At 41.7% G+C, this 18594-nt stretch overlaps 1 protein-coding gene across 2 annotated transcripts in view; it reads left to right on the top strand.

The window, feature by feature from the left end:
• LOC138948638 (signal transducer and activator of transcription 4-like) overlaps positions 1–18594 on the top strand; it is a 54745-nt gene that overhangs the window by 11557 nt on the left and 24594 nt on the right. For both annotated transcript variants that reach the window (XM_070320208.1, XM_070320207.1), the window contains exons 7-14: positions 2879–2983; positions 4035–4356; positions 4807–4902; positions 6919–7051; positions 8146–8222; positions 12307–12431; positions 15504–15661; positions 18332–18411. In XM_070320208.1, coding sequence (XP_070176309.1) covers positions 2879–2983; positions 4035–4356; positions 4807–4902; positions 6919–7051; positions 8146–8222; positions 12307–12431; positions 15504–15661; positions 18332–18411 — 1096 coding nt within the window. The remainder of the gene's footprint in view (positions 1–2878; positions 2984–4034; positions 4357–4806; positions 4903–6918; positions 7052–8145; positions 8223–12306; positions 12432–15503; positions 15662–18331; positions 18412–18594) is intronic.

Below are 18594 nucleotides of genomic sequence, written 5' to 3'. Positions count from 1 at the left end.
GGCGTCTGGCATTATGGGGTTAGTGCTAGGACTGGTTGGTCCGGTGTCAGAATAATGTGACTGGGTGAGACATGAAGCCTGTGCTGCGACTTCTGTCTTGTGTGTGGCGCACGTTATATGTCAAAGCAGCACCGCCCTGATATGGCCCTTCGTGGTCGGCTGGACGTTAAGCAAACAAACTGTTGGGTAGGGGTTGTACATCAAATACTCTAGCGCCTAATCGGTGAACAAACAATGACCAACCAAACAAACAAGAACAACAACAAATAAACAGTGCAACAATTATAAGTAAACATACAAATAACGACAAAACAAACAAGTAAACAAACAAACGGACAACGAACAAACAAACAAACAAACAACCAAGCGCAAATGATACAAAAGGATTCTAGTATCAAGAATGCCAAAGACCTACAATATATATATACCAAAATAACCAAAGTCCTGAATGGACTAAGTCAGTAAGCGACACTAAATATGTACTGACCAAACTGTATATCAGTTTCCTACCACAACAAGGGAGGTAACAAATGAGGGTAATCTTCTTCAAAGCACAAGACTGGTGGGGGATGGGAACACACACAAGAATACACACACAGGCACACCACAAACACAACAAACCAACACACAACTAGGACAAACAAACACACAAACAACCAAACACACAAACAACCAAACACACACAAACACCGGGGGCATGCATAGTTATGTTACAGGCATCAGCATTACAACAACAGAAACTAGGTCAGTAGTGCCACATGATGCACATCAAATACAGTTCTGGCAGCTAGGCTATGTATATAACCTACATTCAATATACATCCAAAGTTTGCAAGGACTGACTCATAATTCTATCAACCTGAACTGAGAACAACTCAAATCCTAGCCTGAGATAAGAACAAACTGGCAACCAGAGGAATAACATAGAGAGAGAGAGACTGAGACTTTATGAACAGCTAACAGCTCTTTTGAATAAAAGCAGCTTCTTTCAGTAATGCTTCCAAGTGAACCGTAAATTTAGAAAAGGCACAACTCTTGATGAGTTACATCATACTCTCGATAGACACAGTTAACCGGCTCAGAAATAAACCAATGTTATCGTATCAACATACTCAATGATGCGTCTGCAATCGGCCGATTTACACGAACTTGCCAATCCTCAACAAAATTCACCAAGCATCTTAAACTGAAAGCTTGAATATAACTTTGGAAGTCCAGATCAAAAAATAATTATGATTAATTACTCAGAATAAATGACCAATTAACGATAGAAACCCAGCAAAATAATGATTGTTAAAGTAAACCACTTTCTGCACCAAATCCAATCCCCTAAGTTGCAAAACAAACTCCTGAACTTTCTATACATGTGACATACTTGTGGTAAAATAAAACTGGTGACGAGTTATATGACGTAAAACTTGACAAAGAAACACAGGTGGTCGAAGTGACGCGACGTCACACAGCGGATATGGGTCAAACTAATGAAAACTTTGATTTACTTTAATCCTAACATTTATTTATGTACTTTAACTCAAAAAGTGTCTCAAGGGAATAAGGAATGGAGTGCACTAAGTTAGGTTTATGGAAAAGTTGCAAATATGGAGATAATTAGGGAATTCCAGACGTCACCTACTGTGCGCTAAAATTCAGATAGCGTGGGACGTTTGGGTCGAAGATAATCGAAAATTAACGCAATTTAAGGGACAACAGGGCCCAAATAAGTACTTAATAAGCACAAACATACAGCAACATATATTGTCATCATTTTCACGAGTTTTCATTCACAAACACCTGGGAAATAAATCTCATGTTCCCCATGCAATAAATCGAGGTGGTGAATGGATTTGAGCTTTCAGGTGAAACGTGGATTGTCAAAGTAAAAGCCAATCAGGCTGATTGTTTGATGTGTGGAACCATCGCGGCTTTGGATTTGTGTTTCCGAGGACAACGATTGTAAGCATTCACTCTCAAAGACCCAATCAATGTTGATAATTACCGCGGCGACTCATGGTCAATTTGCAACTTATCTCTGTAATCGCAAAATCCACAACGAAAAGTCATAAACACTTAAAAAGAAAAGAAATATGCTCAACACTTACTGAACTCACACGTATGATCGCAGCTCTGTACATTTTCAGACTGGAAGAAAAGCGTCAACAAGCTACGTTTGACGTCACATACAAGGTTGACGTGTTATCTCGTGCTACTGTGACGATGCTTTGTGGCCTGGAGTTGGATTCTAAAAATTCGTCTCCCTGTGGGTTATTGTGCATTTTGTTGCACAACCAAAATGATGACAAAAACGATGTTTGGTGGCTTGTCGTCAGACCAGCATTTTGTTGTTGGTCCTCGGGGAGCATATCGCCTTTTGTCTCATATTTATCAGCCACGGCCTTCGGCCTTGGTCGATAAAGATAAAACAAAAGACGATATGGTCCCCTTGGACCAACAAAACAGGCAATGGGACATTTGTCCCCCTCAGCCAAATTCCGATGGGACATAGTCGAAGGCAAGACACGCAAACGAGGCCTGTACGCGTTTTTTTTAACCAAAGATGCAAAATGGTGCAATATGGTGCCATCTGAGAGTTAGTCGTTACATCGTGTTATCTATAGAAAGTGTACATTTGGTGGCGCAGTGGTACGTAATCTTAATGCGCCCTTTGACACACTGAAGGGAATAGTGATGGGACATTTTCAGATTAGATGCGCCAATGGTGCAGGGCGCACTATTAAATGAAACCCTGTAAGTCTGAAGAGGTTATGAGCAGAAAATGTGAGAAGCAGTCCTTAAAAGTGATCGAAGATTATTCTTAAATTGGGGGTCTTGTGATTTAAGGTTCCACTGTATTTTGGAACATTGTGTCATTATGTTCCAGGTGCTTGGTTGTGATGGAACAGCCAGAGCTATCAATGGTGACTGTGAAGGTGAAAGGAGAGGATGAGGAGCCCAACAGGAACAGAAAATTCAGAATGGTTGTGGGGTAATATGAATCACCTTTTCTGTTTATTAGTTCGGGTCATTTGTGTCTGCATATGAAATTGTTTGTGTGTGTGTGTGTGTGTCAGTGTGTGTGTGTGTGTATCATTGATGGCGCTAGTATTTTTTCAAACCGGTACGCAAACTTTTATGATGCAAACAGTCCAGAAAAAAACGGTAGGCTGGTCATTGGAACCAGTAAGAGTCCAACTCAGAGTACTGGTTTTGTTGTTTTACCACCGATAAAAAACGGTAGTTCTAAAAATCAACCGGTACTGGTCATACCGGCAGTCAATTTTGTTCCGGTATTTTCTTTCAACTGATAAAATACCGGTAATTGGTTAACGCCAATACTGGTGTGTGTGTGTGTGGGGGGGGGGGGGGAGTAGTGGTTGAGTGGGTCTGTGAGTGTGTATCTGTGTGTGTCTCTCTCTGCCTTCTTTGTCTCCCCCCTACCCCTCCCTACTACATTTGTACAGGTTGTTTTTTGTTTCTGGTGAGTACATTTTCATTGTTATCTTTTACATTGTATTCACCTTTATAACAAGAGGCGAAGCCTTCAAGGCTCACGTAAGAAATCGACAAACAGTAACACAAACTCAATCACTCCGTCACACACACACACACACACACACACAGTAAGCATCTAGGTGAAACTGTGCAAGAAAGCGAGACACTAGATCTGCCAACTAGTCTCGGCCCGCTCACAATAACAATGACCGAGACTTTCAGTAATTCCTTCGCGTGACGTCTAACCCTCTTACGTCATAATGTGACGTCTTCAAATGTTAGTTTCTATCACACACGTCAAACACTTTTGACCGAGACGTAATCTTCTTATGCGAGCTTTATCCATAGACTCGGAAATGTTAAAGTTTCTATCACACACACACACACACACACACACACACACACACACACACACACACACACGCACGCATGCACAGACAGACAAAGTTTATCATCGCATAGGCTACACTTACGTGAGCCAAAAACTAATTTCCCAAGCTTTTGTTACGACTCCTAATGACAACAGAGGTTTTGCTCTGTTTCAGGTTACTTGGAGGGAAGGGATTCGGCGACAACATCATGATTAACGACGTTGACGTCTACCTGGCCTACAATCAGGACATTGCCGAGGCACAGGCACACGACAGAAAACCTCAACGGAATTTCAAACTTGACCTCGAGGAAGTGAGCAGGGATGGAGATCCAGGCTCATCACTCAGAGTTGGTTTTGAGAAGGCGTATGAATATTCAGCTGTGGAAAACTTCAGTCGCATAAATATCAGCGTTCCTGTGTACAAACAGTTGTACCACGTTGTGTTTGACGCTAACATACACGTCGGGCAACTAATGAAGGACTTCAGAGGTCAGGTGAGAATCAGCAAACGTTGATGACGTCAGAAAGAGTGTGTTCGTGTGTGAGTTCGTGGGGGTGCTTGTGTGCATGCAAAAATAGACGATATGTTTGGATATCTGCTGGGTTTGAATGGGTTGTAAAAGAGTGAATGCCCTTGCTTTTTCAGGGACAAATAAATTCACATGTGCTCCTGTTCACATGCTTCATACACACTCCTCGCTAGGGATTGGCCCCTCCAATGTTTGTACCCGTAAAAGCAAGGGTATTCTTTTTTCACTACCCATACAAAAGAGTTACATTCGGAATTTGTGTACTGAGAGGAAAAGGGGTGGATTAGACACAGAAAAAGTGTGTTGGTGTGTGCGTGCATGTGTGTGTGCGTGCTTTTTTGCTCTTTTATTTTGCCTTGTTTTCCTGTTGGTCACATACTGTCTCAGTAAGCCTTGTTTTTGTTTGTTTGATAGGCTGTTTCGCTTCCAGTCATGGTACGCACAGCAGCAAACCAAGCATCTGAGCAGGTTGGCGCTTTGCTGTGGCACAGTTGCAGTGCAAAGGATGTGGTACGTGAGATATACCTGGCAAGAATCAGTTACCAGGACTGCATAAACATCTTTATGTGTGTGTGTGTGTGTGCGTGTTTGTATGTGCGTGTGTGTATCGCCGTATGCTAAATTGTGAATTCAGGACCTCTTAATTGCCATGAAACCATCCTAACATCATCAACTTATTTTTTGAGTGCTGGCAATCGTCCATAACACTTTTAGATGAAATCCAATTGAATTTCATCAGCAGATGGATGCAAGTTTTGTCCGCTTTCAGGAGCAAAAAATCCACAAACTAGGATGAGTTGGACAACAGCTCTGTACTGCATGATTACGAAAACACAATGGTTACAATGTGAATAAATGAGCTTTCAAACTTTGATTTGAATGTGTTACTTGTGTAAGGTGACATCATTACAAGCCCAAAATTAAACTATGTACAGGCAAATCCAGCTAACTCACAAACGGTTAAGTCAAAAATTCGCTTACCACACAAAGAAATTCTGGTCCGGAATTATCCCTCTTTATCTATGTGTACAAAGTACCCTGAGCTCGAAATGGGATTTCTCTTACGTAAGTCGAAAGACGGATAGCACACAACAGAAAGTCAGTCCCAAAGACAAAGTTTACTCTATATTTACTTCAGCAACTCGAAACACGAAACTTGGCGTCTCACACTAGCGCATTGTGTAACCTTATTCCCTTCTTCTCTACACGGACGCCACACCGACTGGTCAGTCGGCACGCAATAAAGTATGAACCGAAGTTAGGAGGGGGCGAGGAGTAAGGAGGGGGCGAGGAGTAAGGAGAATTATCCAACTCCAAGAAAACATTCTGAAAAAGGTGGGGAAGTGGTGACAAGGCAGTGAAGCACTCACCATGCACTGACATCATACGAAAGCAGCCACACAAACACAGCACAGAGGCAGAGGCAGGTGTGCAGATGCTTTGTGAGAATAAGGTTGAAAACCAGTTTGAATAAAAATAAACCAGCAGATAGAGCCGCATGTCATAATCATTCTTCTTGTCTGGCTTTATTGACTGCATGCCGATCTTGTGGCAGTGACTTTTCACTCTTCAGTCGGACTGTACACAAACCGCTCTCACTCTCCCTCACTGACTACCCTTAGCCCTGACAACTGATCCTTGGAAATTGTTTGGAAGAGTACACCTCTCTATTTCTCTCCAATGCTCTTCCTGCTGACTTCAGTGACACCGGACACCCCACCGAGTTTAGCCAGCTACCCCCCCCCCCCCCCCCTCTCTCTCTCTCTCCCCCCAGCCATGTACTGTTTGGTGCTGTGGCCAGAGAGGTGTCACCGGCTAATTGAGGCCAGCTGCACTGTTCACTCAGAGCAAAACTAGTTGACTGTGTCTAACTTTTGACAAAGCAACACAACTGAAGGGTTCACAGATTAGGTAACCGACTCACTGGTCAAGGCTGCAGGGAAACAAGAGTATCTTGTCAATGAAAGAGGTTACACACAGATACGGGATGCTGAGAACGGTGGCCGATTTTTCACTCTCTTTCTCGAGGGCCTTCATCATTGCAGGGACTGCTGTAAAGAAATGCTTGCTCAGAAACTAACTCTTTTTGCATTGAAACATGCACCAGAACTGGTGGACACCATCGACAATGTCAAACATGAAATCGAAGCAGTTTGCTTGAGGAAACGGTCGTCAGCAACTCAAACTTCTCTGTTTTCTTTTTTTAAGAAAATCTGAGGTGACTTTCTTTGTGGCCCCGCCCCCTCCCTCTGTAAGGACCCCCCTCCATAAGGACCGATTTTTGTCAACATTTTCAAGGTCGCTAGAGAGGGGTTCCACTGTACTATGACCAAGTCGAAATTTCGGATAGGACACAATAACAATTCGGTCCCTTCAATTTCGTCTTATCCGGATTTGCCTGTAGATTTGAAATCGTTTTTTTGTGAGTTTTTGTGAGTTTTGTTGTTTTGGATGGGGAGCGCCACAGGTTTCACTTAAAATTTGTAAGCGACTGAAATAACAAAAGAGTGTTTGTGTGTATTTCAGTACAACCTGAGGAGTGCAGTTGCAGAATCCATGCGAGTGGACGACGTGGTTGAGATGATAAATGAGCGTATCTCACTCCCCAAAGGTCGAAGGCTGAGAAGAGAAGAACGAGAGTTTCTGCAGGAAAGAATAAGTATGATTGTGCTGATTGTTTTCATGCTTTGTGCATCACAGTGTGTGTGTGTCCATCCTACTTTGTGCATTAGAGTGTGTGGTTGTGTGTGAGTGTGTGTGTGTGTGTCTGTCCTGCTTTGTGCATCACAGTGTGTGTGTGTCCATCCTACTTTGTGCATTAGAGTGTGTGTGTGTGTGTGTCTGTCCTGCTTTGTGCATTACAGTGTGTGTGTGTGTGTGTGAGTACATGCAGCGTCTGTCTGTCTGTCTGTCTGTCTGTCTCTCTGTCTCTCTGTCTGTGTTTGTATTTGTGTGTTTCTGCATGTTTTTATTTGTGTGTAGGAGTTTCTGTTTTGGACAAGTAAGTAAACTGGGTAACAAGACATTGTATTTATACCTTTATAGTTTAATACCTTGCTTCAAAATAAGTATTGAGTAGTTTTCCCATGTGTCTGTTTGATGAGTATACTTCTGAGATGTAATTTAAGATTCACAATTTAAGACTCCGTCTTTATTAAGAACCCGTTTTCTCAGATTTTCTGTTCATAACACTCTGCAATGTTACCCCTATTTTACGTCTCAACTATTTAAGACTTGATTTTCTGAGATTGTTTGAGGTCCTATAAGGGTGGTTCCACGTACTGTACAAACCTGATTACTCACCAATCTTCTTCTTCTTCTTCTGCGTTCGTGGGCTGAAACTCCCACGTACACTCGTGTTTTTTGCACGAGTGGAATTTTACGTGTATGACCGTTTTTTACCCCGCCATTTAGGCAGCCATATGCCGTTTTCGGAGGAAGCATGCTGGGTATTTTCGTGTTTCTATAACCCACCGAACTCTGACATGGATTACAGGATTTTTTCGTGCGCACTTGGTCTTGTGCTTGCGTGTACACACGGGGGTGTTCGGACACCGAGGAGAGTCTGCACACAAAGTTGACTCTGAGAAATAAATCTCTCGCCGAACGTGGGGACGAACTCATGCTGACAGCGGCCAACTGGATACAAATCCAGCGCGCTACCGACTGAGCTACATCCCCGCCCCCCTCACCAATAATTGTGGGTATGCTTTTTAGTGTGTGTTACTTTCTTTCTTTTTTTTCCCCACCAAGGAATGGCTGAAAATGGAAGGACACAAAGAAGGCCAAGAGAACCCAGTAGCAGCATCACGCTGAACAATTTAATCAAGGTAATTTTAGCATTTAATGGATGGAGATATCATTTCTATTTTGAAAGTTTCAAGAGGAGTTTATTTGTGTGAGTGTGTGTGTGTGTGTGTGTGTGTGTGTGTGTGTGTGTGTGTGTCCTGTCCATGTGAGTGCATTCCTGTGTGCCTTCATCCTTGCATTTTTTTAATTTATTTTTTTGTATTATTGACTTATCTTAGTATTAAATCAGGAGAGTTCCTGTAAAGAGTAGTGTTGGCAATTAGGCTGTCTGGCCTGCCAGCCAGCTATCCCTTGACAAAAAAATGTAATTTTGAATGCCATTGAAGCTAGAGCATTGAAATTAAAAGTGTTTGGTGACCCAAGTCTGGTTGACCTAATCAAATTTGAAGAGCATAGTCATATTGTACGGGTGAAAAATGGAAACTTGGTAGGTGTATTTTCTTCAGTGATTGTGATGCAAGAGATTTGAAACTTTACATAATTATACTCCCATAATTCATCAAAACATAAAATCCAAATCTGGTTTACCTGCCTGAAGTTTCAAGCTGACAGTGGGGACCAGTTTTGGTCAAAGAGTAGGAAATTGTCATATTTTTTTCTCCAAAGTTTATGGCGCTAAGAGCAGCACAGCATGTACTTTCCTTGTGTGCGTTGATATATTTATATATATATATTTACTCATTCCAAAAACACATCAACTCCCTTCATCCTACCATCAAATTCACTCACCAATCATCGGTACAAAAAGTCTCCTTTCTAGATATTTCAGTCAGTCTGAAGGATGGATACCTTCAGACTGACCTGTACACAAAACCTACCGACAGCCATGCCTACCTGTGCCAGAACTCGTGTCACCCAGCTCACGTCAAACGAAATTTGCCCTTCTCACAATTTCTGAGACTTAAAAGACTCTGCTCAGAAGAGGAGCAATTTAAACAAAGGTGCGATGAGATGGAGAGACAGTTCTGTGCCATGGGGTACAGCAAAAAGACTTTCATTTTTTTTTCATTTTTCATTTTCATTACTTTATTGTCCCATCGCTGGGAAATTCGGGTCGCTTCCTCCCAGTGGAAAGCTAGCAGCAACGGAGTCGCGCTACCCAGGTGTCTGCGTGTTTAGGTGTATTCAGCCACCTGCACTTATGGCAGAATGACCAAGGTCTTTTACGTGCCATTGTGATGACACGGGGGGTGGGACATGGCTTCCGTCTCTGGGTCTGCACATAAAGTTGACCCGTGTCTGTCCCGGTACGCATTCGAACCTGGGACCTTTCGATCACAAGTCCAGTGCTCTACCAACTGAGCTACCGGGCCCCCCTGTTAAAGATGGCAGGAGGAAAGCTTCAGCTAAAATCAGAAAGGAGACTCTTTCATATCGCAAAAAAACTCACACAAACAGAGTCCCTTTCATCATCACTCATAACCCACTCAACCCTCCCCTCGGCCAGTGGTTGCATGGTTTACAGGAAAGCTTGATCAGCGAGAGTGAACACATGAAAAACGTCATGCCTGAAACGCCCATCTGTGGGGAGAGAAACTGTAAGAGCATACGCAATATCCTAATGCCTTCAGTTCTTCCTCCTAAGCACGACAACAACCCTGGGTGTTTCAGGTGTGAGCGTAAAAAATGTATCATCTGTGAAAAACACTTGATTGAGTCCACAACATTCAATTCATGTAAAACAGGTGAAACTTTCACTCTCAGAGAACACTTCTCCTGTGACACAAAAAAACATCATCTATCTCATTTCGTGTAAAAAAATGCCACAGTGCCCAGTACGTGGGGCAGACTCAAAACAGTCTCAGAGAAAGGTTCTATCTCCATCGCTCACACATTGGGAAGAACACAGGTACTCTTCTCACAGTGCACTTCAACCAGCCCGACCATTCTCTCGGTGATATGGAGTGCACTGTGATCGAAAGAGTCTTTTGTTCCACCCGGGATGAGAGATGGAAAAGAGAGTCTTTCTGGATTGCAAAATTAAAAACTTTGGTGCCGAGTGGACTCAATTCTGATCCGTAAACACTTTATTACAGCTTTCGTTTAGACCATGCAATTTGTGTGTGTGTGTGTGTGTGTGTGTGTGTGTGTGTGTGTGTGTTTTGGAGAGAGAGAGAAAGAGAGAGAGAGAGAGAGAGAGAGAGAGAGAGAGAGAGAGAGAGAGAATATGAATTTGTCATAGAATATGGTTGTCGGAATGTTGATCTAAAGTCCATGAGCATCAAGATGTCTAAATCTTAGTGTATCTTCTCTATCGGTCTTCGAATACATATAGTTGCGATACATATTGTTTATGTATTGTGTCCTAAGGGTTATGTGTTGTATCTTTATACTAACCTTTGGCATAAAAAATGCGTTGAAGTATTTACGCAAGTGAAGAGACATTGGAAGGATAGTTTTGCCTGTTCACGGCGCGAAAAAGTATCCATTTTGTTCGAACTTTGAAATTACGTCACCAGCAACAAATACGTCACTACAAGATAGGTATACCTTTGACGTAATAACTTTGGAATTCGCACGTGTACATTTGTTTTGATTACAATCAAAACGAAAGTAGATCTTAGCTTGAATGTAAATTTTATCTTTGAAATATTTGCTTTGTGAGTCGTAACTGAATTAACCATGGTATTGTATTGCTTAGTAATTGATGCATGAATTGGCGTCTCGCAGAATTACACGCCCCTGAGGAAGGCCTGGCAACAGGTCGAAAATTTGGGCTGCCACTTGACATTCTTTGTTTGACTTTTCTTTTCCTTGATTTTGTTATATATATATCAATCAATCAATGAGGCTTATATCGCGCATATTCCGTGGGTACAGTTCTAGGCGCTGTGCAGTGATGCCGTGTGAGATGAAATTTTATACGGCCAGTAGATTGCAGCCATGTCGGCGCATATTTACCTTTCACGGCCTTATTCCAAGTCACACGGGTATGGTAGACAATTATTAATTGTGCCTAAGCAATTTTGCCAGGAAAGACCCTTTTGTCAATCGTGGGATCTTTAACGTGCATAGAGGTTACAACACGAGTGTTTTTTTATATGGCTTGTATTTCAGTCAAGACCCAGCGGATGAATATCAAGGGACTCACGAGCGAGTCCTTTGATATTCCCGCTGGGTCTTGACTGAAATACAAGCCATATAAAAAATCATGAGTGTTGTAACCTGTATATCCCATGAAGATCTAAAAGACAAAGTGTGACGGAAACATCAAGCTTTAGTTGTCTGTTTAGATGAGGCAACTCTGCACATACCTTATTCTAAAGGCACGTCTGTTGATCTATGTCAAGTCGGTGCATAATGGTGGCTTGGTTGTCCCCGTCAGTTGAAAGCCTCTTACACGGATTTGACTGAATACCTAGTGGTTACACACGCATCTCCTGAGATCTTGGACACCTTCATCGTCTATAGGGCCTACTGCACCGCAGAAGAGATAGAAATACTCGCAAAATGCAATTTAAACAGCTTGTCCAGAAAACACTCGTAGTGGATGATGTACCGATAAGGGCGTGTGTACCGGGCACGCTGTAACTTCACATGAGCATAGTCTGAGCATGGCAGTGCTGGTCGGACGGACTGGGTTTTTAACGATTGCTAGTTTGACTTTTGTTTTAGTTGAGAGCACAAGCACACACACTCAAACACATACGCCTTGTCATGTTGATCACAAGAGAGAAATAGAACAGCGAATAGAAGGAAACATAACAGATTACGTCCCCTTAATATGACGCGATGGACGACAGACGTCATGAAATCTATGACGCTACGATGATAGTCTCGGCAAGTCCAGACTAAAACTCAGCTATAACACTGAACGACTCTCGCGCAAGTTCTCAAAAGCGTGGTTACCCCTTGCACATCCGGTCTATAGGTACATGTGCATATTGGAATGTCAAGGACGACGGAAAGTAGAGCCAGCTATGATGTATTTCGTGCACCCTTATTTATCCTCTATTTTATGTGTTATAAGAGTGCAATAGTTATATCATAGATGTAACAAGAGAACAATGGAAATACAAAAAATATACCTAGAGTACATTTACAGAGACAAAGAAGGGAGGTCATGGGTATATATATATGCATGTGTATGTGTGTTTGTTTCAGGGAAAAATCATTCTGCAGGGTACCAGCCTCGGTGAGAACGATAAGTTGAATTTCCCACTGTGGAGATGGCTTCATTCCATCATCAATCTTGTGCACGACACAGTGAAAGGTCCTTGGAAGGACGGGTAGGCATCTTACATCAGACCATTCGTTGATAAGGCATTTGACGGGTTAGGACGGCAGCCTTTCATGTGGAAGGTTCATGGTTCAAAACCCAGCTGCGGCTGGTGGGAAAAGGGTGGAGATTTTTTCAGCCTCCAAGGTCAACGTATGTGCTGACCTGTTATAGTGCTTTATCCTCCTTTGTGTGCAAGCACACGACCAATTACGCATGGAAATTCATATCCTGTCATCTAAAGTGAGCAAAAGAATTATTGAACCCATTTTCGTACCCCAACTAAAATATTAATTCCGGTGTCATTTCATTCAAACTGTATATGCCATTAAATGCCTTTCACTGGGCTATCTGGCACACTTTTCGGATTAAAGATTTCTGTTATAGGTATCATGTGACCGCCGCCGAAGTAAGGGTACCCCCCAAAATCGACCTGACAAAAACGTCAGGTACCAATTAAAAAATCGACAAAAATTCAGAATAGGCTTAACTTGGCGTTAACTTTACACATGAGGAGAAAACCAAATCAATGATCTATCCAGAACAGATTGTTTTGTTTTGATATCTTGCGTGTCTCTTGTGTTATGTCATTTCTACTGATGCAGGTGTGGAGTGCATGAGCAGTCGAAAACAAGAGGTTTTTGCGTCAATTTTGAGGGTTACCATGACAAAAAGCGCTGTATTTCAGCAATGCCGAAATGGATTGCTTCAAAAGTTTCGGGATCTAAGTTGACATACGAGACATATGTCTGGTAAAATTTCGCATCATTACATAATATTTGTTGAGATGATAATTATGTTATCTTCCGGAAAATGTTTTAAAACATGTCATAGTTTTGAAGGCTCACATTAAAAAAAATCATGACTTTGCATGCATACAGGCAAATGAGTGTTACAAATATCAATCAATCAATCAATATGAGGCTTATATCGCGCGTATTCCGTGGGTACAGTTCTAAGCGCAGGGATTTATTTGTTTTTATTTTTTTATTTTAATTTTATGCAATTTATATCGCGCACGTATTCAAGGCGCAGGGATTTATTTATGCCGTGTGAGATGGAATTTTTTTACACAATACATCACGCATTCACATCGGCCAGCAGATCGCAGCCATTTCGGCGCATATCCTACTTTTCACGGCCTATTATTCCAAGTCGCACGGGTATTTTGGTGGACATTTTTATCTATGCCTATACAATTTTGCCAGGAAAGACCCTTTTGTCAATCGTGGGATCTTTAACGTGCACACCCCAATGTAGTGTACACGAAGGGACCTCGGTTTTTCGTCTCATCCGAAAGACTAGCACTTGAACCCACCACCTAGGTTAGGAAAGGGGGGAGAAAATTGCTAACGCCCTGACCCAGGGTCGAACTCGCAACCTCTCGCTTCCGAGCGCAAATGCGTTACCACTCGGCCACCCAGTCCTGTGCTGCCATGGTTTCATTTAAGTACAATCAATAGTTTACGTTTGCAAGTCCTGTAAACACAATCAATTGTTTTTTTAGGATTGTAGTGCGATAGCGATGACCAGTCATCTGTGACCGCAGCATGTTTTTATAGGCACTCATCGCAGCGTTAACCGCCCTCACTAGCAAACAGCCTGAACGTTCCATTTTTACATTTAGTCAAGTTTTGACTAAATGTTTTAACGTAGAGGGGGGAATCGAGACGAGGGTCGTGGTGTATGTGCGTGTGTGTGTGTAGAGCGATTCAGACTAAACTACTGGACCGATCTTTATGAAATTTGACATGAGAGTTCCTGGGTATGAAATCCCCAAACGTTTTTTTCATTTTTTTGATAAATGTCTTTGATGACGTCATATCCGGCTTTTCGTGAAAGTTGAGGCGGCACTGTTACGCCCTCATTTTTCAACCAAATTGGTTGAAATTTTGGTCAAGTAATCTTCGACGAAGCCCGGACTTCGGTATTGCATTTCAGCTTGGTGGCTTAAAAATTAATTAATGACTTTGGTCATTAAAAATCTGAAAATTGTAAAAAAAAATAAAAATTTATAAAACGATCCAAATTTACGTTCATCTTATTCTCCATCATTTTCTGATTCCAAAAACATATAAATATGTTATATTTGGATTAAAAACAAGCTCTGAAAATTAAATATATAAAAATTATTATCAAAATTAAATTGTCGAAATCAATTTAAAAACACTTTCATCTTATTCCTTGTCGGTTCCTGATTCCAAAAACATATAGATATGATATGTTTGGATTAAAAACACGCTCAGAAAGTTAAAACAAAGAGAGGTACAGAAAAGCGTGCTATCTTTCTTAGCGCAACTACTACCCCGCTCTTCTTGTCAATTTCACTGCCTTTGCCATGAGCGGTGGACTGACGATGCTACGAGTATACGGTCTTGCTGAAAAATGGCATTGCGTTCAGTTTTATTCTGTGAGTTCGACAGCTACTTGACTAAATGTTGTATTTTCGCCTTACGCGACTTGTTTTCTCATGTGTTTACATGGCTAGCAAATGTCCTTCAGTGGCCATACTCGAATGAAACTTTGGCAGTTTGTTTAGCAATCATTTGTCTGTATGCGTGCAAAGTCATGCATTTTTGGGATGTAAATTCACAAACCTCTGAGGGGTTTAAAGACATGTTCCGGAAGAGTGCATAACATCTGAACACAAACCTGAGGCACCTCCCTCCCCCCCCCCCTCTCTCTCTCTCTCTCTCTCTCTCTCTCTCTCTCTCTCTCTCTCTCTCTGAGTCGATCGATCTCTCTTCCTCTCGATTTCTCTTTCTCTCATTCACAAACCTCTGAGGTGTTTAAAGATATGTTCCGGAAGAGTGCATAACATCTGAGCACAAACCTGAAGCACCTCCCTCCCCCCCCCCCCCCTCCCCCCCCCCTCTCTCTCTCTCTCTCTCTCTCTCTCTCTCTCTCTCTCTCTCTCTCTCTCTCTCTCTCTGTCTCTCTCTCTCTCTCTCTCTCTGAGTCTCTCCTCTCGATTTCTCTTTCTCTCGATCTCTCTTTCTCTTTCTCAAACAAACTGGCATAGAAATGCACATGCAGAATAAATTTGATTGTGATTTAAGTGTAAATCTCTCCCTCTTGACAGGATCATTGCTGGCTTGTTAAGTCGCAAACAATGCGAGACAGCATTGGCAGACAGGAGCATTCGAGATGGGACATTTCTTCTGCGATTCTCTGAGAGCCAAGTCACTGGCAACCATCTCAACTGCAAGGGAGCTTTGGTCATTGTCGTCAAATTGAGAGGTACACACAGTGGAAACCTGTCTGAGATTAATTGCCTTTGATAGGTACAGACAGGGACCATAGCTTAGTCCGTAAGAACAGTGGAACCCCCCTTTTAAGACCCCCCATTTTAAGACTTCCTCCCTTTTAAGACCTTGGTTTTTCAGATGTTCTGTTCATAACCTCTGTAAATTTACCCCCATTTTAAGACTCCCTCCTTTTTAAGACCCGATTTTCTCAGATTTTTGGAGGTCTTAAAAGGGGGGTTCCACTGGAGTGAGAAATTCAAATTGTAAAAAGAAGGGACTCTTAAAATGGAGTTTACAGCCTCCTGTAAACGATCTGTTTTTAATCACTGAGCTCCCTGAGTTTTGACATACAGTACAAATAGTAAAAAAAGTAAATTGTAAGGGGCTTACTGTCCGTCAGGTCTTAATTGCCTATATTGGACATGAATTGGTTTATACGATTCGAGTTTTACGCCCTCACGGCTTTTTGATGTTTGCGTGTTTAGGTGGTATCAGCCATCTGCACTTATGGTAGAATGACCAAGATCTTTAACGTGCCATTGTGGTGACACGGGGGTGGGAGATGGATACCGTCTCTGGGTCTGCACATACAGTTGACCCGTGTCCGTCCATATTCCTCCATTTGAACGCTTATACCACTCCTGCCTGCTTTCCGTTGAGAATGAGATATTTTCAAAGAATTTATTTTGAGAGGTTAGAAAATGATGTACAACTCAACTCAACTCAACTCAACTCAAATTTTATTGGCTTCAATTTTCATAGAAGAATTTGTCTTGCGCTTGGGAGAAAGTAAGAGTATAACATATAAAAACAGCATTCATATCACATTTCATGTATCACACACAGTAATCACTAGTATAAGCCTACAATTATCACATTTGTACCTGTATCATACATGCAAATAAATAGTATCACATTTCCACGTATCACACACAATATATACATTACATAACATACAGCAAGCTTCCATCTCCCGCGCCCCCCCCCCTCCCACACATTCATATCCTCGCACGTGGGTCGACTCCATACAAATGACATCATCAGTCCATTAACTAAAATGCACAATGACTAGTAGTGGGTACATGATACTTAATACGTGCTGATACTTAATACGTACAGGCCGGGTGACCCCCAAAAAATGCAACCCACAAAATGTTTTATAACTTCTACATCTGCCGACCAAATCACTTCATATGTAGTGGAACTAAACTTCAGCCTATGCATGACCCTTCCACAAAGTGAAAATTGTATAGATCACATTGTCTGAGTTTTGTGCAATTTAAAAAAAAGTTGCCAAATTCGGGGAGCGACTTTACAGTACGAAGTTGGAAATTGAGCGGAAGCCAAACTAACCCGATTTAAGCCCTCCAGATTACTAACTTTGGGGTAATAAATTCGAATAGTATGCTTATAATCATCATTAGACGATCAGTGACTTGAATACAGCTGTTACAGGCAGGATCAAGGCATTTCCCATGGAAAAATGCGTTTATGTGATTGATGAATTGTGCGCAATATTGCGTAAGTGGAATTTTACAAAGAAGGGGTTAATTTTTCCAGTAATTGGAGTTTAGCAAATATTTTCATAGTTGTTGTGCATGAACTTCAGTTCGTCCATGACCATTCTACAAAGTTTCGAGTCTGCAGGTAAAATGGTCCGACATTTACCATTTCTCCAAAATGTGTTCCAAATTACACCTCCAAAGTTGTCAATGGTACAAAAGCTTTCTTGTCTAGGGATTGCCCTGAACCTAGCTGTAACTGCTTTTTTCAGGTCACCGATGATCTAGGGAGTGAAGGGGGTGTTTGTGTATACTCAAACATTCAGATTAGACAAAAGGTAAAAATCTGAAGGGTTTAAATCAGGTAAATATTGCTACCGTGCAATGTCAAATCTCGTCCTGTTGAGTCGATCGCCGAATTTGGAAACTGTTTTTGAAATTGCACAAAAGTCAGACCATTTAATCAACAAAATTGCCAATGTGTGCAAGGGACATGCATAGGCTGAAGTTAATGTCCCACAAATATAAAGTGACTCAGTCAACAAATGGAGAAGTTATTAGCATTTTGGAGGGTTGCATTTTTTGGGGGTCATCCTGTACTATTAAGGGAATCGGAAGCCTCGTTTAGGCGCTGGACCTAACTTTTGAAATCTAAATAATAAATTGACAGCATGTGAAACAAATATTTTTAAAGCATGAAGTAATTCTGTTTTCATCAAGACAAGATCAGTACAATACGAAGTTTGAAAAAAGGGAGCCGGAATGTGCAGGTCATGCAAGGTCGGGCCAGTTGAATGGTTTGTGTAAAGATGCAGCTCTTTTGACTTGATAGCGGGGAAGCTAACCATGCAACTTTGCCTTTTCATGGAATGCCAGTCGACTGAGATTTCCAAACATTTGATATTGTTTGTTGCTGTGCCTCAGTGTAGAACAAGTATTGTGCTTATAAAAAAACGTATTGCAGCGACAGTCCTAAACTTTTTTTTTAGAATGCACTTTGTTGTTGTTGTTGTTGTTGTTGTTGTTGTTGTTGTTGTTGTTGTTGTTGTTGTTGTTGTTGTTGTTGTTGTTGTTGTTGAGATCAGAGCTTTTTTCATTCACGTCTTGCCTTATCTACAACCAGGGAAAGAAGACTTTAGTATGCACTTAATAATTTCCAGGCAGAGCAGCATTTGTTCCTCCCATTGAAGCAGACACGATTGAGAACAGTGGACTGGGAGAAATGGTTGAAATTGAAGGGGTAAGTTGTTAACAAAAACCCACAAGATTTGACAATTGTTTGATTTGAAAGGTGTGGGGTTGCTGTGTATGTGGGGGGGGGGGGGGGGGGTTGCAGGCATGTGTGTGTGTGTGTGTGCATGCAGTTATCCACTTTTCACATATGCCTGTCTGTGTATTAGTGCAATTATCTGGATCTGGATGT

This window comes from Littorina saxatilis, linkage group LG15 (genome assembly GCF_037325665.1).
Source record: "Littorina saxatilis isolate snail1 linkage group LG15, US_GU_Lsax_2.0, whole genome shotgun sequence".
Taxonomy (NCBI): Eukaryota; Metazoa; Mollusca; class Gastropoda; order Littorinimorpha; family Littorinidae; genus Littorina; species Littorina saxatilis.
This window is presented reverse-complemented; position numbering and strand designations above follow the sequence as displayed.